The sequence below is a fragment of the Phaseolus vulgaris genome, chromosome 7 (genome assembly GCF_000499845.2).
Source record: "Phaseolus vulgaris cultivar G19833 chromosome 7, P. vulgaris v2.0, whole genome shotgun sequence".
Taxonomy (NCBI): domain Eukaryota; kingdom Viridiplantae; phylum Streptophyta; class Magnoliopsida; order Fabales; family Fabaceae; genus Phaseolus; species Phaseolus vulgaris.
In genome coordinates this window covers 21,485,137-21,511,780 of record NC_023753.2, presented here as the reverse complement: position 1 = coordinate 21,511,780, position 26,644 = coordinate 21,485,137, and the positions used below count along the sequence as shown (strand labels likewise).

The following is a 26,644-nucleotide window of genomic DNA, read 5'->3' as shown; positions in this document are numbered from 1 at the left end:
ATTACCTTAAAGTAATAAGATAATTCTGATGCCGGACGAGGCATAAATAATTCGGATTACCTTAAAGTAATAAGATAATTCTGATGCCGGACGAGGCATAAATAATTCTGATTACATTAAAGTAATAAGATAATTCTGATGCCGGACGAGGCATAAATAATTCTGAATAATTTTGATGCCGAACGAGGCATAAATAATTTCGATTTCTGACCAAGGTTGGTGAATAACGTTTAAGTTATAATTCGGATAACTTTCGTTATGTATTCCGACCGAATGAACGGTGAATTAATTGAATTTCTGACCAAGATTGGTGAATAACGTTTAAGTTATAATTCGGATAACTTTCGTTATGTATTCCGACCGAATGAACGGTGAATTAACTGAATTTCTGACCAAGATTGGTGATTTAAAGTGCCTCGTTAAAACCTTCTCGGTAGAAAACCCTCCTTAGGGATAAAACTACCGAGCGAGGAAAGAGTGCACTAAGTTTATTCATCAACTGTAATAGAATTTGAGATGCGTGGCATTCCACGTTCTCGGTGCAGATTTTCCTGACAAATATTCTAAGTAATAAGCTCCTCCTGTTGTTGTGTCGGAGATGCGGAACGGACCTTCCCAATTGCTTGAAAACTTTCCTCCGTCCTTCCGGGCGTCGCTGCGCATGTGCCAAACTAGATCTCCTTTCTGATAGCTTCGTGGCTTCACTTTGGAGTTGTACCTTCGTGCTGCTCGTATCTTGCATGCTTCTTCCCTTATCTTGCATTTGTCCCTTAATTCATTGATGAGGTCGAGGCCGACTAGTAGACTTTCCTTGTTTAAGTCTAGGTCTAACGTCTGTCGGCGTAGTGAAGGCTCGCCGATTTCGACCGGAATCATGGCTTTTGTGCCGTACGTCAGGCTATAAGGTGTTTCTTGAGTTGTTGACTGGGGAGTACAACGATAAGCCCACAGAACCTCTAACAATTCTTCAGTCCAATTTCCCTTGGACGGGCCAAGTCTCTTCTTTAACTCATTGAGAATAACTTTGTTGGCGGCTTCCGCCTGACCGTTGGTTTGAGGGTGTTCGACCGAACTCGTTATATGTTTGATGTGAAGTTTCTCATAGAATTCAGCTAGCCCACGGTCGGTGAACTGTCGACCGTTGTCTGTGATAATGATCTGAGGTAGGCCGAACCTGCAGACAATGTTTTTCCACACAAAGCTTTGTACGTTCCGGGCGGTGATGGCTGTTAGTGGTTCAGCCTCAATCCATTTGGTAAAGTAATCTATACCCACCAGTAGGAACTTGCATTGCCCTTTTCCGGGTGTGAAAGGTCCGATAATATCCATTCCCCATTTCACGAACGGCCAAGGGGATAGGATGTAGTGCAAATGCTCTGGTTTTTGGTGCAATAGGGTGCCGAACTCTTGACATTTCACGCACTTTTGAACGTATTCAGTGCAGTCTCCTTGTAAGGTCGGCCAGTAGTATCCTGCTCTTAGAATTTTGGCGGACATAGTTCGCGCTCCTGAATGGGTTCCGCATATCCCTTCGTGTAACTCGGTCATTACATAAGTGACTTGTTCTGGACCAAGGCATTTTAGGAGGGGACGGGAATACCCTCTCCTGTAAAGATCTTCGCCAATCAGTATGTATCGGGCGGCTTGTAACTTCATCGTTTTCTCCAAATGTGGATCGCATACACCATCGGTAAGATATTGTTTTATGGGAGTCATCCAGTTAGGTTGGGTGTCAGTCGCCATGCATTCTTCGGTACCAACACTTGGTTTAGCCAGGGTCACGTGTATGGCCGACCGGTGGGCGCCTTTCTTTTTTAGGGTAGCCAATCTCGATAGAGCGTCCGCCCTAGTATTATTTTCCCTCCGTACGTGTTGGAAGGAGATTTCTTTGAACCTGTTTAGAAGATTTTTTACGAAATGAAAATACTGTTGGAGTAATGTTTCTCTTACCTCATACTCCCCTGTAAGCTGTCCGACGACTAGACGGGAGTCGCTTTTACAAGTTATATTTGTTACCTCCAATTCAATCGCCAGATGCAAACCTGCGATTATAGCTTCGTATTCGGCTTGATTATTGGAAGTTTTAAATTCAAATTTCATGGCTTGTTCGACAACAATCTCCCCTGGTCCTTCAAGTACAACTCCTGCTCCGGACGAACGACTGTTAGATGACCCATCTACGTATAGTGTCCATCGGGGAGTCCGTTCGGTCAGATAGGGAGTGAGTTCTGCTGTGAAGTCGGCGAGGGCTTGGGACTTGATGGCTCCCCTGGGTTGGTATTCGATGTGGAATTCTGACAGTTCGACTGCCCAACCTATCATTCGTCCGGCGAGGTCAGGTTTGGTGAGAATCTTCATAATGGGATAGTTAGTCCTAACAATGACCTTGTGATTTTGGAAATACATCCGCATCCGTCGTGCGGTGATGACCAAAGCGAAGGCAACTTTTTCGACCATTTGGTACCGGGTTTCTGCGTCATGTAAGACTCGACTTACAAAATATACCGGTCGTTCTTCCGCTTCAATTTCTTGTACCAGAGCGGAACTCACCGCTTCATTGGAGACGGCGAGGTAGACCACAATGGGTTCCCGTGCGTTCGGTTTCTGGATGACCGGTGGAGATGCCAGAAATGCTTTTAACTGTTGGAAATTTTGTTCACATTCATCTGTCCATTCAAATTTACTTGTCTTCTTCAGAAGTTTTATGATGGGTCTCGTTCGTTCGGCAAGCTTAGGTACGAATCGAGACAACGAAGTGAGACGGCCGACTAGTCTCTGGATCTCTTTGAGTCCGTTGGGACTTCGCATTTCGGTGATTGCCTTGCATTTTTCTGGATTAGCCTCTATACCCCGATGTGTGAGCATGAAGCCTAAGAACTTCCCCCCTTCTACGCCGAACGCGCACTTCTCCGGGTTTAAACGCATGCGGTATTGACGCAAGGCTTGAAAAACCTCTTTTAAGTCAGAAACATGTTGTTCGCAAGAGTCTGATTTGACGACGATGTCGTCAACGTATACTTCTACATTCCGACCGATCATGTCGTGGAATACGTGATCCATGAGTCGTTGGTATGTGGCTCCTGCATTCTTGAGGCCGAACGGCATGACTTCATAGAAGAAATTATCAGAATCTGTTCTAAACGCGGTTTTTTCTCGATCACGGTGGTACATTTGTATTTGATTGTAACCTGAATAAGCATCAAGGAAACTTAGGATTTGATGACCGGCTGCACCGTCGACCAGCCGGTCGATAGTAGGTAGAGGATATGAGTCCTTTGGGCACGCTTTGTTAAGGTCTGTGTAGTCTACGCACATTCTCCATTTTCCATTCGTCTTTTTTACCATCACTACATTGGCTAGCCATGTCGTATAGTGGGCCTTTTGAATAAAACCAGCTTGAATTAGCTTGTCGGTTTCTTCTCGTGCGGCTTTCCGCCGTTCTTCACCTAGTTTCCTTTTCTTTTGAGCGATCGGCCTGGCCTCTGTATAAACAGACAATCGATGGGTAATCACATCTGATTTTACCCCTGGCATGTCTGCAGCCGTCCAGGCGAAAAGATCAGCGTTCTTTGTTAATGTTTTACCGATCGTCTCTCGGTCGTCTGGTTTGAGGGATGTTCCCATGTATGTTTTCCGGTCTTTGTCCCGAAGGAATATGGGTTGAAGATCTTCTCCTGCTTCCATTCGGGGATCATCCAGTCGAGGATCTAGATCGACTAAAGCGACCAAGTGTCTTCTAGATTCTCTTCCTCTGGAGCGTCTTTCTGTTGACCGACCTCTTCGCTCTGTGGTCCGTTCGGCTGACGTGGTATAAAGCCTTCGGGTCGGCTCCACCTTCAGGCTAGCTACATAACACTCTCGTGCTGTCTTCTGGTCTATATGTACGGTTGCTATGTCTCCATTGACCGAGGGGAACTTCATAGCTAAATGAGGAGTTGAGACAATGGCTTTCAATCTGTTGATAGATGGTCGACCGAGCAAAATATTGTACGATGTATTGGCATTAACGAGTAGATATCGTATGTTGATGGTCTTGCTGAGGTAATCATCCCCGAACGTGGTGTATAGATCGATAAATCCTTTCGTATCCACTCTTTCCCCTGAGAAACCAACTATCTGCTCGTTGTAGGGTTGTATCTCTGCTTCTGGAATCTTCATCTTCTTAAACGTTTCCCAATATAGGATGTCGACCGAGCTACCCTGATCTACCAAAACTTTTGCAATTGCAAATTTATCTATCTCCACAGTTATTACCATGGGGTCATCTTGAGATGGATCGATTGCTGTGAAGTCTTCGTCAGTGAAAGTGATTGGTGGTATATGCGGTCGGCGTTGTGTGGGAGTCGAATGAACGGATTGAATTGCTCTCAAATGTTTTTTCCTTGCCGAATTAGAGCATCCTCCACCCGCAAAGCCGCCTGCAATGTAATTAATTTCTTGAGGGGGCTGACCGAGCGACACCGGTCCAGCGATTGTATTGATGACTGTGCGAACTTTTTGTTTAGTTCGACTTCTACGTTCAGGGCTTTCGCTTTTAGGCCTCGTTCGTCTGATCGGACTTTCGCTTCTTTTTCTTCTGCTTGAACGATAGTGGTTGTCACGGGTCCGGTCGTCTCTTCGTCCCGAACGTTCGCGGGGATCATGATCACGCTGGGGTGACCTGGGTGCAGTGATGGTGGTTTTCACGAACTTGCGCAGATGACCGGCCTGGACGAGCTCTTCAATTTTATCTTTCAGTGCTTGGCATCCTTCGGTCGTGTGGCCATAGTTACGATGGTATTGGCAACGTTTACTGGTGTCGGCATTGGGAGGGGTTTGTGATGGCCTCAATGTCGGAATCAATTCAATCTGCAGTGCTTCGTCGAGAACCTTACCCCTTGGTACAATCAAGGGAGTGTAGTTGTGGAAACGGGGTCCCCTATTGGGGCGATGTCGTTCTCGGTCGGTCGGTATTGTGGGGGGACGAATTCCTTTGCTATTGTCCGTGTTCTCAGCATAAGTTTTTCGATGGTAGTCAATATGTTCTTCTATCTGCATGAACTTTGTTGCTCTTGTTCTTAATTCATCCATATTGCACGGAGGTCGTTTGATAAGGCTTTCAGTGAACCTTCCTGGTAGTATGGGCGAGACCAAATGATGCATGGCTATTTCTGGATTAAGATTACGAATGTTCATACACACTTTGCTAAATCTGTTCATGAATGTTCTCAATGATTCTCCCCTTTCTTGTTTGACATTTAGAAGAGACATGGAGGATGTCCGATGAGGTCTACTTGTGGCGTATTGCGTGGTGAACTTCAATTCCAAAGCGTCGAAGCTTGCAATGGAATTGGGTGGAAGGTCCGAAAACCATCCAAGGGGGCCTTCCCTGAGAGAGGTGGGGAAGACTTTACACCATACCGTTCGGTCGGTTGTGTAAAGGGTCATTTGAGTTCTAAATATATTCAGATGTTCGTCTGGGTCTGTGGAACCGTCATAAAGGTTTATCGTTAGGCCCCTCCACTTGTCAGGGAGAGGAGTGGCTATGATGTCATCAGTGAACGGATGGCCTTTCGGGTTTGCTACCTCGTTTGGGGTTACTGGCTTTGCACTCTGACGGGTGTGTTGAACGAGTGACGTGTGAGGTATAGCCTGGGCTATTGTTCTTGTTCCTGATTGGAACGGTGATGGAGAAGGTGCACGTGAATGCCCTTCGCGTTCAGATTGCTCAAGTCTATCCAACAATCTCTTGTTCTGTTCTTTCAATTGTGCTATCTCCTCTGCGTGTTGTTGACGCTCTTCTTCTCGTCTTTTCCTTTCTTCATCCTGGCGAAGTTGATCGATGACTCCTTTTTGGAGTAACTCCTGCATCTGAATCTGGAGGGTTTGGAGTATGGTCCTATGCTCTTCGGAGATATCATTGTTGTTGTTTGCCGTTGAGTCCATCTTCAAGCGTTGGGATCCTTGGGTCTGGGAATAATGATTACTCGGGCCCCACGGTGGGCGCCAATTGTACCTGTATGGATATTGGGGACTGAGTAATGTTGATCCACGTCGATACAAGGTGTCTTCTTCACTCTTGGTTGTCCTATTCTTCAAGTCTTCTTTCTCTTCGCGTGCTTCGGTCGGCCGGCGGGGGTACCTGCGATTGCACTCCGACGCTCAAGTCAGCGATGGTGCTCAAGTGAGAATTCTCTGATAGTATGGAAAACGTACCTTTCCCCCCTTTTCAGAAGTCCCTTTAGTAGGTTGACCTGGGCCTTGGCCATGTGGGCCAATCAGTTGATGGTTAGAGACATGCTTAGTGGTCTTTGGGTCGTGCCTGGTGGTTTCCTGAAAACCAGGGGAGTGGTCTAGAGGACGTGTTTTTACTTCGTCAATGGTTGTTATAACTGCTCTTTTCTACACGTGTAACCACGTTCTGGATTAAATTAGATTTATTCGACATAAACCACTCGTTCGTCCGGCTAGAGGTCATGGAAGGACGAAGAGTCGTATAAGACGCAGGATTTTGTGATGATTTTACCATGAATATCCTGCGGTCGTCCGGTGCGGACCGGTACAGCTATTAAAATGTTTCTATACAAATAAAGATCCAAATCCCACCTCCATAAGTATGCATTGTTTTTCTACCAACAAATTAAGATTGTAGCTTTTGAACAATCACAACTATACCCTAATATTACTTCATTCTAAATCATATAAAAGATTATTTGTATGGTACCTAGATGTATAAGGGCATAAATACGTATAGATGTATAGGTTATTGTTGATGTACATGTACATGTATTTTCTTTCAATTACCTGTGGGTTTTTCTGGGTGCTGATAGAGCAGAACCGTGTCATCATCCACTGCTCCGAATGGCTGAGGAAAATTAGAATCTAACCGTCGATGTCTGATGAGTAGGTTACGTAAGTTGCGTTTGTTCTGCGTTTTGGTCATTTATTCAAAAACCTTTCATTGATCGTATTGTTATTTCTAGTTTTGAATTGATAACAAATCATTCTTTCTTAGTTCATAGTTCTGAATTGATAACAATTTCAGGGCTTCATAGTTCTTGCTACTCCCCAATTGTCTATGGCATCAACAGAATTACTAATACGTTTTCTTCTTCTTTGGTTTAGCGTTTAGGTCGGTTATATGTTTTACTAGGGTTAGAATTGTTTCTGAAAGAGGTGTTCATATTTGAATAAGATTATGTCAACAGGAGAATACTGGTGGAAAGAAAAACAACTGTTTCATATGTTGTGACAATGCAATCTGAATTTATGTTTCATAGGTACAGGAAGAAGCATTGCAGTCAAAAGATTCCATTTTTAATAACAGTCACTGGTTTCCTTGAATAGCCTTGTGGTGACTTAGGTATTTCTTGAATGTACCCAAATGAAACCAGGCCATCAAAATGTTGGAGTTGATAGTGCTCAAACAAAGGTCTTAGTAACATCATTCTCAGCTATGGTGGCTGAAACCACGACTTTCCCCGTAGACTTGATCAAAACAAGACTCCAACTGCATGGTGAATCACTTTCATCGAGTTCTCCCGCTAGCGCATTTCGAGTAGGCTTGGGCATTGTCCGTGAACAAGGTGTTGTTGGCCTTTACAGTGGCCTGTCTCCAGCAATTATTAGACACCTGTTCTACACGCCTATTCGAATTGTTGGGTATGAGCACCTGAGAAGTGTGGTTTCTGCTGATAATGGTTCATTCTCTGTTGTTGGCAAGGCTGTAGTCGGTGGAGCCTCTGGTGTCGTGGCTCAGGTGAGAACTGTTTGGTCTGGAATGTGTTATGTATTTCATCATAGTTCTTGTTGATTTAGTATTTCTCTCAGTGAATATTTGTAATTGGATTTTTTTTACCTTTTCATTTGAAAATGTTGAGCATGGAGATAATAATCAAAGAATATAATATACAGGTGTCAGTGTGGAAGGAAAAGTAGAAAAGTTTCAGCTTCTTGATTTTGAATTCTGTTGTTGAGAGATTGAAGAGCAGATATTATGCTTCCAAGTTCCAAGAGCAACATCTGAAAGATTTAATGAACATAGTATAGCACATATAGTCCTGTAATCCATTTCTCAGTTTTAAATTAATGATTGATTTGGCATTGCATGGCTTTTGTTGTTCTGATGGATGCTTATTTTTTAGTTACCAGAAGGATTAGCATAAATGGAAATTATGTAGTGCATTCAGTGTTATACATAACATCATCTGCCTTGTCTTGATCCCGGTCCAAGTCATTCCATCTATAGGGGGACTTTTTACGTGTTTCTGGGTTTACCTTTATATTGACACTCTCCTCAAGCTTAAAGCTTAGTCAAGTTTAAGCTTACTAAGCTTTAGAGCTTGTCAATAGTACCAATACACAAATGTAACACAAATAACACAGCCAAACTCAACCAAAGAGCTTAAAGGTGTAGGGTTCACATATTGAACTAATAGAAAGATGCATTCCGAATTACCCACCCTATCATTCAGGAAAGACAGAAGTGAAGAAATAGGATGATTTTATCAGTTAGGTTAGTAACCATTAGATATAAAGGATGAGAAAAGGTCAAATAAAAACGAAGAATTATCACCTTAGCATTGTGATAAACTACCATTTTACAATGATATTATCCAACAACAGTAACGTGGAAAAGTTTTTGAATAGTACTTATTTTAGCCACATGGTTTAATGAACTGCTCACCTTTAAGGCTATTTTTGTTTCAAAATTACAATGTTCTGCTATTTGCTCTCATTATTATAGATTATAGCCAGCCCTGCCGATCTTGTCAAGGTGAGGATGCAAGCTGATGGCCAAAGGATGAACCAAGGTCATCAACCTCGGTATTCGGGGCCATTTGATGCTCTGAACAAAATTGTCCGAGCTGAAGGATTTAGAGGACTGTGGAAGGGTGTTTTCCCTAATATCCAAAGAGCCTTCCTAGTGAACATGGGAGAACTTGCCTGTTATGACCATGCTAAACAATTTGTTATTAGAAGTAGGATAGCCGATGATAATGTTTATGCCCACACATTAGCTTCCATCATATCCGGTTTAGCTGCAACTTCTTTAAGTTGTCCAGCTGATGTTGTGAAGACTAGAATGATGAATCAAGCAGCCAAAAAGGAAGGGAAAGTTTTATATAATAGCTCTTATGATTGCTTGGTAAAGACAGTAAAAGTTGAAGGAACAAGAGCATTGTGGAAAGGATTTTTCCCCACTTGGGCAAGGCTTGGCCCATGGCAATTTGTGTTCTGGGTTTCCTATGAGAAGTTTAGGAAATTTGCAGGGCTCTCTTCTTTCTAATATGGTATTTTGATTTATAGTGCCATTCATTCCTACATAATAAATTCACTAATCACGGCCTACGGGGTAACACCCAGATCTCCCACTCTTTTCAACTTTTAGCTTAGTGTATAATTTTTTGGGATAAATTACAAGTCTCTCTTTTAAGAGAGGATTAAATTATAATACCTATGTGTACTGTCTGTTTTAATGTGAGTGAGCTTCTTATGAGTTATTTTTTTAATCCTCACTCAATTTTGAAACTTTGAAAGATAAAATGAAGGTTTCAGATGAAATTTCAAAGTCAGTGTTTGAGGTATTCAAAATTTCATTTCATTTTCTAAAGTTTCAAAATTGAAGGTTGGGTGTTTTGGTCTTGACTATTCATTGTTGAACAGTGTAGTAAAAATTCAAACCAAATTATATTATCTGCATGCCTGATATAAAATGGATATGCAGACATTTTTTTGGCTCTGTCATGTCCACTTCTTTGAGCAACTTGTCACCTGAAATAGCATAAACTCATGTGGATTCAACTACTTGTTGTCCACCAAACAACGGTGAGAGACAGAGAAGCAATGCAAATTGCATATAAACTAAGTGCAGACAAGAAAAAAGTAGCCCATGAATTATCAGAAACGTTGAGGAAAAACATGATTGATTACATATGATATGAAATTTTGGAAACACATGAAGTGGAGAAAAGAAAAATAAAGTGTGTTAAGAGATTAAATGTTATTCCTTGGTTTTTAGGTGTTTCTTCTTGCACTCCGTCAAATTTCTTCCTCTACTCCATTACTTGAGTGAAATGATAAAAATGTCCCATCTAATTTGTCTATTTTTTGGATAGCTCTTTCCAGAGTATACTCTCGAAAGTTTATTCTAAAAACACATTCTGAAGCATAAATAATATATAATACGTTATGGAAGGTTTATTCTGAAAATTTTGTTCTGAAAAATGTTTTTCAAAATTATATTTCATGAATTCTAGAAAGTATGTTCTAAAATCATTATGGAAAAATAATTCCGAAGTCATTTTTAATATAAGTAAAACAGTCTTTTCCAAAATTAATTTTAATGGGGTTGCAGAGAAATTTGTTGGCGGTGCTGGAAGAAACAACTTTCATTGAAAAAAAAATGCAAACACAAGATGAAAAAAAGATGAGAATTGCTAGTTAATTCACTTCCTAGCTAACCCTCGTGACTAAACATCTACTGAAAATAATTTCCATTGAAATTAATTAAAATTTTAATTTTCAATATCAATTGAATTTTTTCGACAAATATGGATTAAAAAATTAATATCGACCAAGATTAACTAAAATGGTTATCAATATTGATATTTTTAAATTATTAACATATTTAAATATTTTTTGTATTTGGTAGTAATTGAAATATTTTATTTAAACGAGAAAAATTAAAATTTAGTAAATTTGAATTGTTTTATTCAAAGAAAATATTTAAAAAATGTAACAATATAAAAAAAAGAAATTAATTCAATTTGAGTGTTTTAGAAATTAAGAAATTCTGGTTAATTTGTAAAATTTTGAATAAATAGAAAGATATTTACTTTCTATTATTATGTTTTGTTGGACAATTGTTTTCATTATAATGTAATGTTTAAAGTTTAATTTGATACTAAATTGTATTTTCTAGTAATTAACTTGACTTATAAAGGTTATAGATTAATTTGTGCTTTTAAGGACTAAATCAATTTTTTTGTCTAGATTATCACAATTTTATGAACTAAAATCAACAACTAATTTTTTTACTTTTTTTTTTGTTTGGAGTTAAAGAATTCAGCTAAAGTTTGAGATCAAATTTATTAAGAAAAATTGATAAACATGTTGAGACAATATTTCAAAATAAATAAAAGTTGGTTTGAGATTTGTGAATATAAATCAAACCGAACGAAATCAACTCATTTTTCAACATTTATATTAAATATAATACTTAGAAATACACTTTAGTGGATAAAGTTTTTTTTTTATAAAATGAATAAAGTTATAATTGAAGAACTTTATCTCTTTTACATGTTATTGTTTATATTAAAATCCATTCCAATGAAATGTAATTTGGTGGAGTCGAATTCACTTTGTTTTAGAAATTTTGAGTAGTCAAGTAATATTTTCGTATTATATAAGTTAAAAAAGTCAGAAAATAGAAATAATGAAAAGCAGAAAAATAAACATCCAAACAAATACAATACAAAAGATTAAACAAAATAACTAAAATAAAATAATGAGAACCCAGTTAGAAAAAACGAAGCAGTAACCTTAACCTATATTTAGAACCCATAGATCTCCTATTAAACTTTTACTTCAAAAGTCTCTGTTTTTGGTTTCATAGTTGGGTTAACAACTAGGAGATGCTTGTGTGTTGTGCAAGTTGATGTTTTACTTACTGTAATTCAATTCAATTTGTACATGGACCATGGAAGTAGAACATCTTATTTGGATGATATAATCTAACAAAAACTCTTTCTTTACTAGCCAACCTATAAAATCTGTTAGGATCCCAAATATGAAAAACTCATCAACAATTGATTTACATGTGGAGAAAGGGATATTATACTTGTTCATTAACTGTGCTTAATCCAAAGCCCAAACCTGCAGCAAGAATCCATGGAGGGAATGGGTTAGTGGAAAAGAAGCAACTTCTTTTTATGATATCATGATTGTTCTAATGATTATGGCCTAACCTGGATCTTGCCATCAGAAGAACCAACAAAAAGCATCATACCATCTGCATCTGATACTAATGATGTGATCTTTGTGTGACCACCAGCCATTTTGATTGAAGCAACCCGGGTGAGCTTATCTCTTAGCCAAACCTCGATGGTGCCAAATTTTGTACCAGCAAATATGAAGTCACTGTTAATAGCTACACGATGGATATCAAGTCCTGTTGAGAGTGATCCCACCACCATTTTGGAGGAAAGTGAAAATATCTGACATCAATTGATGGAAAAGTAAGTGAAACAAGCAAGGATGCATGTCTATAATGAATGGCAACAACTTTGGTGGCACACAGAACTGTAGAATTGGCATTTACCTTTCCAGCAGTTGCATCAACAGAAGAACCACAAGCAAAGAGGAAATCATCATGAATTCGAAGGGTGTATATGGTTTGTTTTCCCAACAACTTTCTTGTTCCGGAGAAGAATGAGTTTGACGTATTCTTGGACAAGTCAACCTCCTGCCATTATTCACCCCCACAATATTTAAGATGGGCAATAAATTGAAGAGAAGTTTTTTTCATGTGTAGCCAAAGTGGCTTGCTTTATAGACGAAAACAGCACATGGATGTCAATGCTTAAGCTTTCTTTGTTTGTCGGTTGGTTTGTTTCAGGTAAAGACACAACAAGAATATGAAGTAATGTAAGAAGATTCTTACCTGGATGCTGTAACCAGAGCAGCCACAATACAGTTTGTCCCCAGCAAGAGCTAGGCATTTCACATATTTGTTGAAATTGATGAGCTTTGGAGCCTCTGACCAATTAAAAACCTGTAACATCTCAAATTTTATTAATTTTATCTTATGATGGAACTACATTTCAATTTGAGCTGTTCAAGAAACATATTAGGCTTGCCTTAACTCCACTTCCTTGAGATACATAGCATGCCAATTTGGCATTGGCTGTCAGCTCATACACCGGCTCCTTTACGTCATGAACATCTATACATTTAATCTCATCTGGTTTGATTGTCCAAACCTGTACTTCAGCAGTATCATTCAGTGGTGCATATTCGATACTATAATTAAGCTAGGGTCAACAAAAAGATGCATTATGTAGTTGATCATAAAATCTGTTCATTCAAGATGTTAATGGCATCTCTCTTCTACAGTTTTCAACACAAACGAATTCAGGGCTTTTCCTATGTCAAGGACATTCATTTATGTTTACTTATTCTATTAAACTTCACTCACAATCTTAGTTTGGGATAGTACACTTTACTCTTAGCTGCTTATCAACAAGTTTGATTTGAAGTGAAGAAATGTTGAAAGATGTAAACATGCCAAACAAAAGAGCCACTCATCACCTCAAATCTTAGCTACATTTTTAATTCGTGTGTGCAACAAAATAAAATATTGGGTAACCAAGTATCAGACCAGTTTTTCTTGTGATAGTAAGATAGATTACCCGGATGGTTTTGTCTAAGGAACCACTGTATAGTCTATCATCTGAAGAACATAGAGATGTTACAGCTTTTGTGTGCTCATGAGTTTCTTGAATCACTCTTGGTATTCTCTTTCTTGCATCCCATACCTAGTAAGACGGTACCAAGTGACATTGTTAAGACAAATAGCGAGACATAGGCACACAACACAACCACATCGTTTCTAATTGTTAGGACAATCTACCTTGATAGTTCCATCAGAGTGTCCACTCAAGACCTGACCATTCATGTAGTGCAAAGAAAGCACCTCTCCATTTGAACTCAAATCTAACTCCACAACTTCCTTACAACTCCACAACTCTGTCTATAAAATAGAGAATTAAAATAGTTATTTTTCTAAACAGATTTATATTAAAAGAATTGAACTATATTCCAAATTACCATTCTACTCACCACATCAATAGAGTTTAAGTTTAGTAAAGCTTTCGTAATATCAACTGCTACTGTTGAATATCTCTTTAGCTTCCTCATGGTTCTATAGATTCTTTTAGCATAAGCTCTAAGTGCTTCTTGAGTAACTGAAACATTGACCGTTTTCCCATTTAGTAATCCTTTGTATAGAACTAAAAGATAATGTCTACGACTAAGAGTAAATAAACCTACTTGGATCACCAATGAAAGTTTTCAAGGCTAGGCTAGCCAATATCATCTCCTCCAGGTTCTTAGATGATAGCAGGACATTCATAAGTTCTTCAAGCAAGGATTTGCGAGCAACATTCTTTATGCCGGTATCAGGAAGAGTATTGAGCATGTGTGTGAGCCATGCGACAAGAACAAGGCACGATTTTGCCATCTTTAAAGAATTACTCCTTAGGCATTCTTCCAAAGCTTGAAATATTGAACCATTTTCATGGTTGCAAAGTACAAAAGCTACCCTTTTCTGCCAAGAGTTCATAGCATCTTTTTCATCCTCCTACATAATAAAAATCTGTTAGAATGGAGAGAGATCAATAATCAATAAAACCCAAACATCAATCAATGCCACGTAGTCCCAAACCATTGTTTCCATTGATTCATTGTCATACTGTCCCAACTGGCCAGGCTTAAGTAAAGCATTGTAAGGTTGATCAAATCCTGCAATCTTGAGTAACCAAGCTTCAGTGTACGACTTTCCAGAGGTGGTTACTTGTCCAATAAGAAATAGTAAAGCATCCAAAGCCTTCATTTGAGTATTTGAGAAATCCTTTTGCCATAGTGCTTCTATAAGTATCTCTATCGCTTCTTCCCTGTAAATGCTCATCTTCCGTGGCTCAACCTGAAGATTTGACAACAAAATAAATATAGGAAGTAAACAGGAGAATTACATCTTAGTAACAAGAAGTAATCTCAAAAGGTTAACCAGAAGATCAATCTGAAGAAGAAGACTAGCAACAGCAAGTTGATGCTCCATTGGAGCCATCTGAAGATATACAAGAAACGTATGCATCGTACTAAATGCTCCTTCATCCTTGATTGTCTGTAATATCTGGTTGCAGACTGTCCTTCTGTAATGCCATAAAAAATAATAGGTTAAATAGTCTTTTTTCGTCCTTTAACCTCTTTCGTTAAATGCATAGTGAACATTACTCTAGTTTCTATAATACATGTTTCTATTATTTTGTAAGGGATAGAATATAGGGACTGGACTCTAGTTATGCATATAAAAATACTGAACAAGATAAAAACAATGGCATTTTCGTTTGAGAGTAAATAGCTGAAGAGAAAAGAAGATTTGGCTTGTGATAAACAAGCTTCTACCTCACCTATTCAGTTGAACCAGTTCTGAGAGAAACTCCACGCAGATGCCTCGCACACTATCATTTCCAGCGTGAAATAATTCAAGGACAGGAGACAATTCAATTGTGTTGGCTATCAAACTCTTGCAACCTTTTTCAGCTTGCATACAACACAAAAGTATGGAAACAACACACCTCCTTCCCTCCATCCTCTCTAGATACTTCGCTAAGCATGGAATTCCATTTTCAGAAATAACACTCAAAGCATTAAGGGACCTGCCATATTCATCCCCTCCAATTAAAATTTGCTCAAGAATTGCTATCGCTGCATCTTTGGGGTCTATAACTAACTGAAAATCATCTGATGCCTCGTTTTCATTCTGAATCACTTGCACAAGAGATGGTACAAGTTCATGTGCCGAAAGCTGAGCAAAAACTGGCCTTAGTTGGTAAATAAGAAGAGCAGCCTCAGCTAAACCGTTCTTAAGCAGAGTAGCCAAGCAATCAAAATCAGAATCAACACTGTTAAGTGTTTCTCCAACACTTTCATCTAAAAAAATCAGTTCAGAAAGTATATAAATTGATGTTCTCAAAACTTCTCTATTCATAGAAGCTGAAAGTATTTCCACCAAACCACTTATGATTGTTGGCTTTGATAAATAAGCATGAATCTGAGGATCAGTCTTTGAATCTTTCCATAATCTTGCTATTTCCAATACAGCTTCTTCACATTCTTGCAAGTTTTCTGATGTACAAAGACTTGAAATGTAAGGTTTCAAGGAATTCAAAATTGTTTCTACTGCAGCTTGAGATAGCACACTAGTTGGAGATGTTGCAACAGAAACTCGCATAAATCTGTTGCTCCTTTGTCTAATATAATTTTCTTTGTTCTTCAGACCTGGTGAATCAGTTGTTCTCTGTGTAATGGAGAGCATTTGGAAGTCTTTTGCAGATGGAGAACAGGAAGAACCCCTTGGAGTGTTAGAATTCGAGAGTTCTTGCGCCAGTTCGGGATTCTGTTCTTTCCATGATGTTATCAATCTCTTCAAAACATAGTTTGTTTTGGGCAATATATTTGCTGATAGAGGCTGTCGTGTGATGGGGCATGTCGTGTTACCTGTTCTGAGCCATTCTTGAATTGCTTTTCTTTCATATGTCTGCCCTGTTTCAAGGGTCACAGGATCACAAAATATCTGACCTGTGATTGGGCAAACAAAATCTTTAGGTGGTTTTGATCCAATTGCCAGCTTCTCTAACTTAGGCAACGTAGTGAAGCTTTGATTTTCCTCGTCATCACTTTCACAAAGGGAACTGCAAACCAAATATATTAGCACAAGAGCATCACAGAATATAGCTTAAATGCAAAAAATGGTGATTACCTGTCATTTAGTCCTAGGCTATTCCCACTGTCATTATTCATACTTGGTGTTTGGTTATTGTTTTTCCTCTTAATATTCTTCAAGCCCTATATTCCAAGGAACCATTACATAGTTGAACTAGAGCAATACAAGTACTAAATAACAAACGGGATTGTATAGATCTTATCCGGCATACCATTATTTCTTTATCAGAGTTGAGAATGTGATCAGTGCTCAATTCCAGAGATGATGATAAAGAGTCAGAAGTAGTTGAGTCCCTCAAACGAGTAGACAGTAAGCGAAGATATTTGGGTTCTCTTTTACGGTTTGTATCAGGATTTGTGGATGAATTATTTGGACCTGCTTTTGGAGAATCCAAGGGAGAGAAGATATCAGGAGAATGAATCTGACTCTTACGGTTTGATAGAGGCACCTTTGGCTCAATATCCTCATCCTTGACCGTCTTCGTTCCTTGTGATAAAATATTGTTTTTTCTTTCTGAATTCACAGAAGCATCATCAAACTCAGAATCTGAATCATCTTCATTCTCATCCTCCTCATTGATACTCTCCTGCATGTAATAATTTATCATAAGGCCTATACACTATGCTACTCTAAAATCTAAACACAAGAACTATATTATTAACAACAAGCATATGGATATCTTTGCATCACCTTAGCACCCCATATGGATGGTTTCTCCACCTTTGATTGGCTGGAAGTTGAGTTCTCTCTGCTGAAATTCAAAATCCAGAAAGAAAAGATATTATGAGGCTCAAATCAAACGATATAAACTGTAAGTCGAATTCTCTTTAGCTAAAGAGTTGACCAATATAACAAACATTTTGGTACTGAATTGTAAAACACAAACAGACACGTGAACACAGATTCAAAGAAATTAAAATCTGTGTTTGAAATCGAACCTGATTGTTTCATTTACACCATCTTTAGATCTTGTTGTCAAAGAGAACCCCGCACTCTTGGGCAAAATAGGACCAAATTTTACAAAATCAGGAACAGACCGACTCAACTCATGCAAAGGAGTCCTTGGTGGCTCAGCAATGGGCAACATATGAGCTGCCTTCTTGCCTGATGAAGTGGAATCAGAATTCATGCAATCCTTATAATATTTTGCGTATAGTCGTGTGTTTTCATCCAATGATTCTGCATAAAGCTGCTCCAGCTTTTGCAATTTGTCTAACTCATGTGGCCGCATAGAAAATATCAAAGACTCGTTAAAAAATCGATCAAAATCAGCTGTAAAGGACAAATCACTAGAGTCCGGCATCACTTCCATCATAAGCCTATGCCTCTCTTCAGAATACCAACCCACAATTGAGCTCATGTGTGGAAGAAACAGGTTTTTCCAGAGTTCAGGAGCAAAATCAATCCGTGAAAAAAAAGGGTCAACTGTGAACATCTCAAGAGCATGGAGAACACAACTTTGAATGTTGCTCCTCAACTTCCATAAGTAGGATAGATTGAGGTGTGCCCAAGCTGAGAGGTAGTAGTTTGGCACTCCAGCAGTCTTTTGCTTAGGATTCAACATTGCACACACTTGCAACATCTTCTCAGCATAATCTAGCCTGGCAAGCTTAGTTTCCATGTTATAGGTATTGATAGCTTCTTCAAGGGCTTCAATACCCCAATCCAGATTTGCTAATACTGCTTGATCAGAGTATTCCACCTCAGTGTCCTTATCACAACTTCCTTCTTCAGCTGCTAACCTCTCTGCACACTGTTCTTTGTGCTGAGCTCTTTGCTCTTTGTTGATTAACCTATCTTGAATGAAACTATCAATAGTTGTAGTCAAGAATCTAACAATGTCCTTCTGATCCATTGTGAATCTGAAGTTCCCTGCCATCTGTCAGGTGCAATCACAACAAAGAAAGCTTAAATGGAATTTTATCGGAAGCAATACAACTTAACATATAAGGAACCAAAACCATAATCTGTTGACAATTGGAAAGTACAAGAATAGTCTGATAAGATTTACAACCAAACAATTGCAGGAAAAACAACGAACCTATCAAGGTGAAGTCAATATTCAGCATAGGCCATCATTTAGGTACACTGGGATTTAACTAACCACCGATTCGATTTGCAAAATAAATCTAAAATTTTAACCTCAACCGGTATTTCTAAATCAATACGTGCATAATTTTAAGCACAACTAGAGCATAAGAATGGTCAAAGATTAACGAGGAATCCCTCACGGAAAATGATTAAGAAAAAAGTTTAACATTTCTACCATCCTTTTGAATCAAGTAGTTGTGTCATACACAACTGAATATCCCATCAAGAAATATACATTTGTGCATGTAGGTTGACCAACTAAGAAAACGGCAGAAAAGTACACATACCCAACAAACTTAACCCACCACTTCGAATATCACTCAATAAATAACCACATATCAAGTCAACATCTAAAAGGTAACAAGAATCAAAGCATAACCCTGATCACGATAACCCCAGATTAAAATTTTCCAAAATATTACACCTTTGACCTTAGTTCCTCTTTCCCTTCTTTCCTTCAACCACACTGCAAATTTTCCAGAGATGGGGTTATGGTAAGGCTCTAGCAGGTGACAGCAGTGCACAAAGAGAAGTTAGCACGTGTGCGTGGCTGCATAACAACTCAAATTCTGATGAAACGAAAACTGTTTGACAATAGGCTTTGACTTGAGTTTTGATGAAAGAAGAAGCGTCTGTGAGATGGACATGAGGAATGTGCCAAGATGTTCAAGCCATGTAGGGAAGAAAGTCTCCAACGAGAACAAGAGGAAAGTTCTGAGAAGACTATTTGCGTATGTACATGGTCGATATACAAGTTGAACAAGGTTTGAAGTAGCTGTGCCTGCCGGCATTTGGACCAAGGAACATAATATTATTATATTGTTCAAAGGTTAAGGTACGTGATAATAATATGGCATATTATATCCTTAAATTATTAACAATGTGATTAGTCACGTATTACTGTGACAACCTTGGCCTTTCGGTTTTAACTTGACATGGTTGAAGTAGTGAAACAAACAATTCTCTTAGCTTTAGAATGGATCAAACCAACAACATCCCATAAATATGCCAAAAAATACTCTTCCAGTTTTTACTGTTTTCCTTTTTTGGTTAGTGAAGAAGCCATTTTCGAGGTGTCACTGTCACATGTTAATACAAATTAAATGCCATCTATTTCTAACTCTCTCTTTCTTACACATTTCTTACCTGTTATTTCTAAATTAGTAAGATCTCATGAATGTTAATATTCTTCTTATCTGGCGGATTTCTTATTGTCCCCTTTTCAATTATCATTTCAGAATGAGTCATATGAAATGGATATTTTAGAATATAAAAAATACATACATTCTAGAATGAGATACATAACGATTTGGGTTCGTTTTAGGTTAAAAGGATATCAAATTGATATGATTTGAATGTAATATAAAATCTGAATCAACCCACGGTTTGGCTCATTTTGCATTTTTTAACAATTCATTCTTATATTGCTATTTTTATTTACCAATTCTAATATTTTCTTTACTGGGATTTCTCTACTAGCAAGAACGCTATTATAATGAAAGAAAAATAAATTATTATTTAAATACAAATAATAAAAAACTTGATTAAAAAAATAAAATTTGACTATTTGAAAATTTTGTATTTGCTAGTTTTTCTAATAAAATTATATTATATGTGTTTTAAAAATTAATAAATTGGTTTGTTTCAATTTTTATGTAGCATAATATACCTTCCATGGCATGGTTTAAGTAAGAAATCTTCAATGATCCATCAACATATATATATATAACAATTGAAGGGAACAAAAATAGTAATACTTGCCACGTGTCACTCTCCCGATTTTTTTGAAAAAAAAATCAAAAAATCAAATTTACATAAAGAAGTATGTTTTACACGTGGCGTATTGTGAGGCTTCAACTGGAAAGAAAACAAGCTTGTGCTTCAGCTAGCTCAAAATGAGTGAACCGACCCTATGTGCCCTCACTGTATTGACAAGTTGAATGAAATAGAGAAGTTATTCTGCACATTTTGTGTGAGATGCTAGTGAGGCTTGTTCCTCTTAGTCTTTAGTCTTATCTTGTGAGAATTTGAGAGCTCTCAAGTGGCGACTTCCAACACTTATCTTGGAGTTATTTCATCATCCAAGTGGCGTGCTCATCATCTCAAACTCCATTTCTCATAAGCTTCCTTTTTCCTTCATCTTTTCCTTCCATTCAATTCATAAATATGTTCTTCTTTTGGTTTCCTTTTGTTCATTCAGTTATTGTCTTTGTCATTACTTTCCATGCTTAAATTTTGCACCATATTCTTGTCATCATCTTCACATTATAATTGTCTTTTTCCTTTTGCCTTTGTGAAATGAACCTTCACATCTACTTAACCACTAGGTTAAGTTAATGTCCAGTGGAAATTTTCCTTAGGTTTTCACTCTTAATTGCCTAAAAATCTCAATCATAAATCTAAAGTGTCACCTAAATGAACAATCCTAAAATCAACTCACATCATGTGTTTATCAGAGCTTAGGTTCTTATGTCTAATTTGCTTGAGTTGATTTGACACTTTACAATTTCTTTACATTCTAGCACCTTTAATTCTTGTCTTTAAATTCAAGTACATTTACTTTCTTGTCTTTAAATTCAAGTACCTTTACATTCTTCTCTTTATTTTCTTGCATTTTATTTTCCAACCCTTTAATTCTTGCAAATATTTTTCTTCGACCATTTTATATTCATAGCTTATTTCGCTTTTGAATATGTTTCTTGTTATGTCTTTTGTTGATCTTGCCTTTTACTTTGAGTCTTATGTTCATTAGTGTTCTAGGAGTCCTTGTTTTGATTCTACTTACTTGCTTTTAATTTTGAAGTTTGCAAAGTAATTAGAAACTTGTTTTTAGTAGAAGTAGATTTAAAGTTTCAACCACATGATTTCAAGTGTTCAATTTAAATTGAACCAAAAAAAAAATTGTGCAAATTGAAAGTTCTTGAAAAATATGCATGATGCAAACTATGGTCATTTCTTTCCATAGGTCACAATTAGTATAAAAAAAACAGCAAAGAAATTTCAAAGAAAACGCATCTATAGGTTTCAATTGCAAAGACAATTCATTTTCCAAATATGGACTCAACTTGATTGGCAAATTGTTTTCAACCTTCTGGAATTTTTTATCCTTTTGCTTTAACAAATTCTAAAGAAAAAGTTTCATAGTTAAAAGTTTAGTAAGTCTCTTAGAGTCTTTTTGTGTGTCTTTTCTTGTTTGTCTTCCTTTTCAAGTTTTGTCTTACATCTCTTTCTCAATATTTTGGTTTAGCTTTTTTCTTGTTTGTCTTTTCTTTTTCTTTCCTTCAAGTTTTGTGGTGGTTTTCCTTTGAGATCAAGTGTTGAAGGCTTTGACCTTTTTATTTGAGAGTTTTTTCATCCACAAGAAAGACTTTGCTAAGGGAGGAAATTTTTTGTTTTGAGTGTTGGAGTGAGTTTATACAAGTGACGCAACCTTCAATTTGTTTTTTACTAACTTCTTTTCTCCAATTGTTTGTCACTTGTGTTTTTGTTTTTTGTTTTTGTGGCTCATATTTCAAGTGGAGAATCTTTTAAACCCCAATCTCCTCTAAAGACATTCCTTATGGGTGAATTGGCAGCAGCAAAAAGATCTATAGCACAAAAGGATGAAGAGATGAGGCAAATGGAGGAGAGACTCCAAAGGCTAGAAGTGGCCTATGATAGACCCCAAAGAGGAAGAAGATACTTTAAAGGAAATTAACAGTTAAGGAGTTGTGGTATTCACGTGGAGGGTGTTGTGTGTTGGAAGAAAAGTTGCACCTATTGTTTAATGATAGTGGTGCAATTGTTATTATGAACATTGCAAACATATATGGTGAAGTACATTTATTTGTTGTATACAATGTGTCAGAGGCCCATGTTGTGGATGAAATTTTCATAAAATAAAGGGTTGAAAGTGGTAATGATAAAGGGGTACAAAGCAAGCCTAACTATCACAATGATGGTGATGAGGGTGAAGGTGAGGGTTAAGAGGACGAAGGTGATCAGTCTGATGTTGATGAGGGTGATGGTGATGATGCATATGGTGAGTGGGCAGAAGGTCATGTTGATGAGGGTCATGGTTAGGAAGTTGATGTAGAGGAGGCTTCTATTGAGATGGTCATGTTGAAGAAGCTTATCTTGTTGAGGAGGGTGATGTTGGGGAGGGTGATGATGTGGTGGATTATGATATTGACCATGTGTCACACAATTCTTCATCGTTAAGGGAGCCCAATGCTGAATTTATGGAAGTTGAAGTTGAGAGTGAGGTTGAGAAAGCAACATGTGAGGGATTAGTTGATGGGTTTGTTAAGGTTGAAGATGTTGATGCAGTTAGGGCTACTTCAAAAACGAAGAGGTAGAAAAGTAAAGGGGATGCAAACAATCCCATGGAAGGTTGTGAACCCAATTCTGCAGATGATTTACAATCATTGGGTGATGATGATAACCCAACTAAAGATATACATGTGAATGATAGAGGATTGCCATGAATGGTAATCAAAGGAATTGGACAATTGGATGAAAGTGAAAAAGGTGATGATGGGTCAGGAAGTAGTGGTGGTCAATTTCCCTCTTTTACAATGCCTAATAACATGACAAATTTCCTTTGGGACTTAGGTACCTATTTCATAAACAATGAAGCTTTCAAAGATGCAATAATTGTTAGAATTAGCGCCCTAAATAAGAGGGGGTAAATTATTTTCACAAGATTTTCGTAAAGTTTGGAAGTAGAGTGAAAGGATCTAAAAAATGAACCAATTGATTTTCTGTTCAACTAGATACAAGTTTAGTTTTAATGTTCTTTACAGAAATTCAACCGATTGTTTTCTCGAAAAAACAGGTTGTTTATACTAGTAGAGAAAGAACAATGATTAAAATAGTGTAAAAGAGAAGGGATAAAGAGATTCACACACAAAGGTTTATATTGGTTCACTCTTAACCAAGAGCTACATCTAGTTCTCAGCTAACCACTGAGAATTCACTATGTAATCAAACCTAGATTACAAAACACACACCAAGAGTGATGATCTTGAACCCTTTAAGAACACACACCACTCCTTGACAACACCACAATTTTCAAAATCACTTTTCTAAAATTGCCTTATACAAACAATAACACACAAAAATACAATGTTCAAAGAGAAGAGAATATGATACACCTGTGCTTTACAGAGCTATAGTACAGAAGTATACAAACACCCAATCATATTCCACACACAAGTGATGATCCAAAGCTCTTGATTTCTTAAAAAAACGTTTTTAATAATCTTTCTTTCTTAGTTTCTTGAAAAGAATATCAATAATCCTTTATATAGACTCAACCAAGTGGTCAAAGTCGTTAGATCATTAATTAAAATAAGTTGGAATCATTTAAAAATAGTTTCAAACACTTAATAATTTTGTTATAAAGACAACATATTATTTTCCTAAACAATAGATTGAAATAAATTTTCTGTTAAGGATTTCATAAAAACATTAGGTTGTTTTATCGAAATAACCGATTGTTTCAGTTTGATAGAAAAAGACAAAACAAAGCAAAACTTTTCCAAATCTTTTTGAAAACCACTAAGTGAACAATAGGTTGTTTCGACAATTCAATAGGTTGAAATTTTATAGCTCTTGAAAAAACACTTCTTTTAAAAGAGATAAAGAATCATGTGAGCTTGAATCAATACATGGAGTGAATTAACAAGTCAAAAACTACTAGACAACACACACAAACACATAGCAGTAGGGTCTTCAAGCTTTTCACACAGATTTGGAGGCATCAAAACATCTTGTTCAACAATAATAACATACGTTGTCTATTCAGGGAAAAATTAAAAAGAATCATCAAGAATGATAATAGGAAAGTTAGGGTTAAGTGTACCGAAGCCCAAGGAAAGTCTGAGGGGTTAGTTATTGTGGTTAGTTCCCATTAGTAGTCAACATTTGTGGGAGACAACTAATGACTTGATGTACTCCCACCATTGAAGAAGAGGTTGCATGGAATACCTAAGAAGAAAATAAGGTTGGAATCACAAGAATTAATGAAGAACAAGACCCAATTAGGCCAATTTGGATTACGTAAAAATTGTGGTATATGTCAAAGGCTTGGGCACAACAGGAAGTGATTTCCTCAACTTCCAACTCAACTATCTTCTTAATCATCAACCTCAACCATTCCAACCCAACCACTTCAGGCAACAACTTCAGCTAATCCAACTATACCACATCCACCATCCTCACTTACTCAACCAATAACCTCAACTAATCTAGCTACACCACCTCATTCACCCAACATCTCAACCAGGACAAGAATCACCTTCTCATAACATTTAAAGGACAATAAGATCAACTTCAACCTTGTCCAAACCCAACACTAGACTTAAATTGCAAAATAGGAGGGGCACATTTGGAAACCCTGAATGATTTCAAATGACATTGTATTTTGAAGTACAATTATTATTATTTTTAATTATGATTGTATTTTGGAAGTACAATTATTATTCTTTTAATTATGACAATGTCTTATTTCAGTACAATTACGAATGACTTAATTATGACAATATCTTCTTAAGTACAATTGTAATTAATATTTAGTGTTTTGCAGTGTATGGTAAATTACTTTGCTTCTTAGCACAACACAAACCCACCTTTTAATTAATACAATTTACATTATATTGAAATGAAATATGGCAACAACCTTAACGTCGATTAATACAATTTACATTATGCTAAAATCAAATATGACAACAACCTCAAATATTCATTACTTGAACTGAAGATTATATAAAGTCATTACATCATAGTACCAAAAAAGACAAAAACATTTCTCATGGAAATTTTAACAACATTGACAACATTATAATGTTAATTACAACAATAAAACACACTACCATTAATAACATCTGAATCCATTTTGTAGACACCTTCAAACGTTTTTCTAAATTACATATCTTAATTTCTTTGTTTAGAAATAATTGCATTCCTTTCATCACCAATTTCTTCAATGCACCATTTGAAGAAATTACAACGCAACACTATGCAACTCATACTCTATTTTTCAACAAAACCATAAAACCAAACGAATCAATAACTTGGACAAAAGATGCATATGTTTGTAAGAAACAAAGTTTAATAAATCTCACCTCGTACTTAAGACAACTCCAAAAATTGATTCCCAACATTTTTTTTATAGTTTTTATTCTTAGAACAACAAAATCTTCACAATGGCAAATGGATGCCACAAAGACACTCCTGCTCGCACCACCATGACCAAATTTACTGTGCTTTTGCAGACACCATCTATTACAGCTACACAATGATAAAGACTGATACCTAGACATTCATGTGCACTGAAACAAAGCTTTCACCCCCTCCACAAATCAACCTTTAAGAAACGCTCAATGCAGAGAACAACACCGCATAACATACATAAAAAGGGCAAATTTCACCCTAAAACCTAACCATTACCTAACCTACGTGTACATTCCATCTATACCTAACTCTATAGTCCATGTGTGTATAACAATGTTACTCTATGTGTCACATCATCACCACTTAACATTGTTCATGCCAATTTATCAGAAGATACCAAACACAATTACAAGAAAACTTAGAACGAAAATGACTTTTTTAAAAATCACTAGATCAAATTTGCTATTGACCCTTAATATTGAAAGAGAAAAGTAATCAAGACTCAATTCAATACACATCATAAACATATAAATTTTACTTATAAAAGTTCCACACAATTTGAAATTCAAGACTCAAAAATCCCCACAGCAAAAAAGTTCCTTTTTTTGGAATTAGGCAGAATTACAAAATTCAAGACTCAAAATTCAATACACATAATAATCATATATATTTTAATTTATAGAAAAATATTGACAATTCTTCAACATATAAAAAAGTTTTATCAAATAGAAAAGTATAACATAATTTTTTATTTAAATGCTACCAATTTTATGTTTTTTTAATTATGACATTGATACGTATTCAAACATTTATAAACTTAACAATTTTATATTTATAAATCACTAAAATATATAAAATTTAAATTAAAAATTAACATAAAAAATATTTTGAAAGTGATAAGGAAAGTCTTGT

At 36.9% G+C, this 26,644-nt stretch overlaps 3 protein-coding genes across 8 annotated transcripts; 1 reads left to right on the top strand and 2 right to left on the bottom strand.

Moving 5' to 3' along the window:
* Window positions 1-495: 495 nt before the first annotated feature.
* LOC137829242 (uncharacterized) lies at window positions 496-6,481 on the bottom strand. The gene has a single exon (XM_068636041.1). It carries the CDS (start codon window positions 5,923-5,925, stop codon window positions 496-498), a length of 5,430 nt encoding a protein of 1,809 aa, XP_068492142.1. The 5' UTR covers window positions 5,926-6,481.
* A 110-nt stretch (window positions 6,482-6,591) lies between these two features.
* LOC137828574 (mitochondrial uncoupling protein 3) lies at window positions 6,592-9,458 on the top strand. 3 transcript variants are annotated; one of them, XM_068635201.1, is made up of 3 exons: window positions 6,726-6,891; window positions 7,260-7,738; window positions 8,726-9,458. In XM_068635201.1, exons 2-3 carry the CDS (start codon window positions 7,364-7,366, stop codon window positions 9,266-9,268), a joined length of 918 nt encoding a protein of 305 aa, XP_068491302.1. In that variant the 5' UTR covers window positions 6,726-6,891; window positions 7,260-7,363; the 3' UTR covers window positions 9,269-9,458. The 3 variants fall into 3 exon arrangements, with proteins under 3 accessions (XP_068491303.1, XP_068491302.1, XP_068491305.1); XM_068635204.1 differs by having other exon boundaries at window positions 6,730-6,882; XM_068635202.1 differs by having other exon boundaries at window positions 6,592-7,738.
* Window positions 9,459-11,531: 2,073 nt separating this feature from the next.
* LOC137828523 (putative E3 ubiquitin-protein ligase LIN-1) lies at window positions 11,532-19,366 on the bottom strand. 4 transcript variants are annotated; one of them, XM_068635133.1, is made up of 17 exons: window positions 19,002-19,366; window positions 17,425-18,365; window positions 17,177-17,237; window positions 16,698-17,072; window positions 16,523-16,608; window positions 15,171-16,454; window positions 14,768-14,912; window positions 14,426-14,683; window positions 14,032-14,341; window positions 13,822-13,946; window positions 13,613-13,732; window positions 13,392-13,517; window positions 12,840-12,962; window positions 12,644-12,754; window positions 12,302-12,445; window positions 11,949-12,197; window positions 11,532-11,856 (listed from the first exon to the last, which is right to left on the bottom strand). In XM_068635133.1, the coding sequence occupies exons 2-17, from the start codon at window positions 18,363-18,365 to the stop codon at window positions 11,839-11,841; spliced, it is 4,476 nt and encodes a 1,491-aa protein (XP_068491234.1). In that variant the 5' UTR covers window positions 19,002-19,366; the 3' UTR covers window positions 11,532-11,838. The 4 variants fall into 4 exon arrangements, with proteins under 4 accessions (XP_068491234.1, XP_068491236.1, XP_068491235.1 ...); XM_068635135.1 differs by having other exon boundaries at window positions 17,177-17,234; window positions 19,002-19,360; XM_068635134.1 differs by having other exon boundaries at window positions 19,009-19,322.
* Between the last annotated feature and the right edge of the window lie 7,278 nt (window positions 19,367-26,644).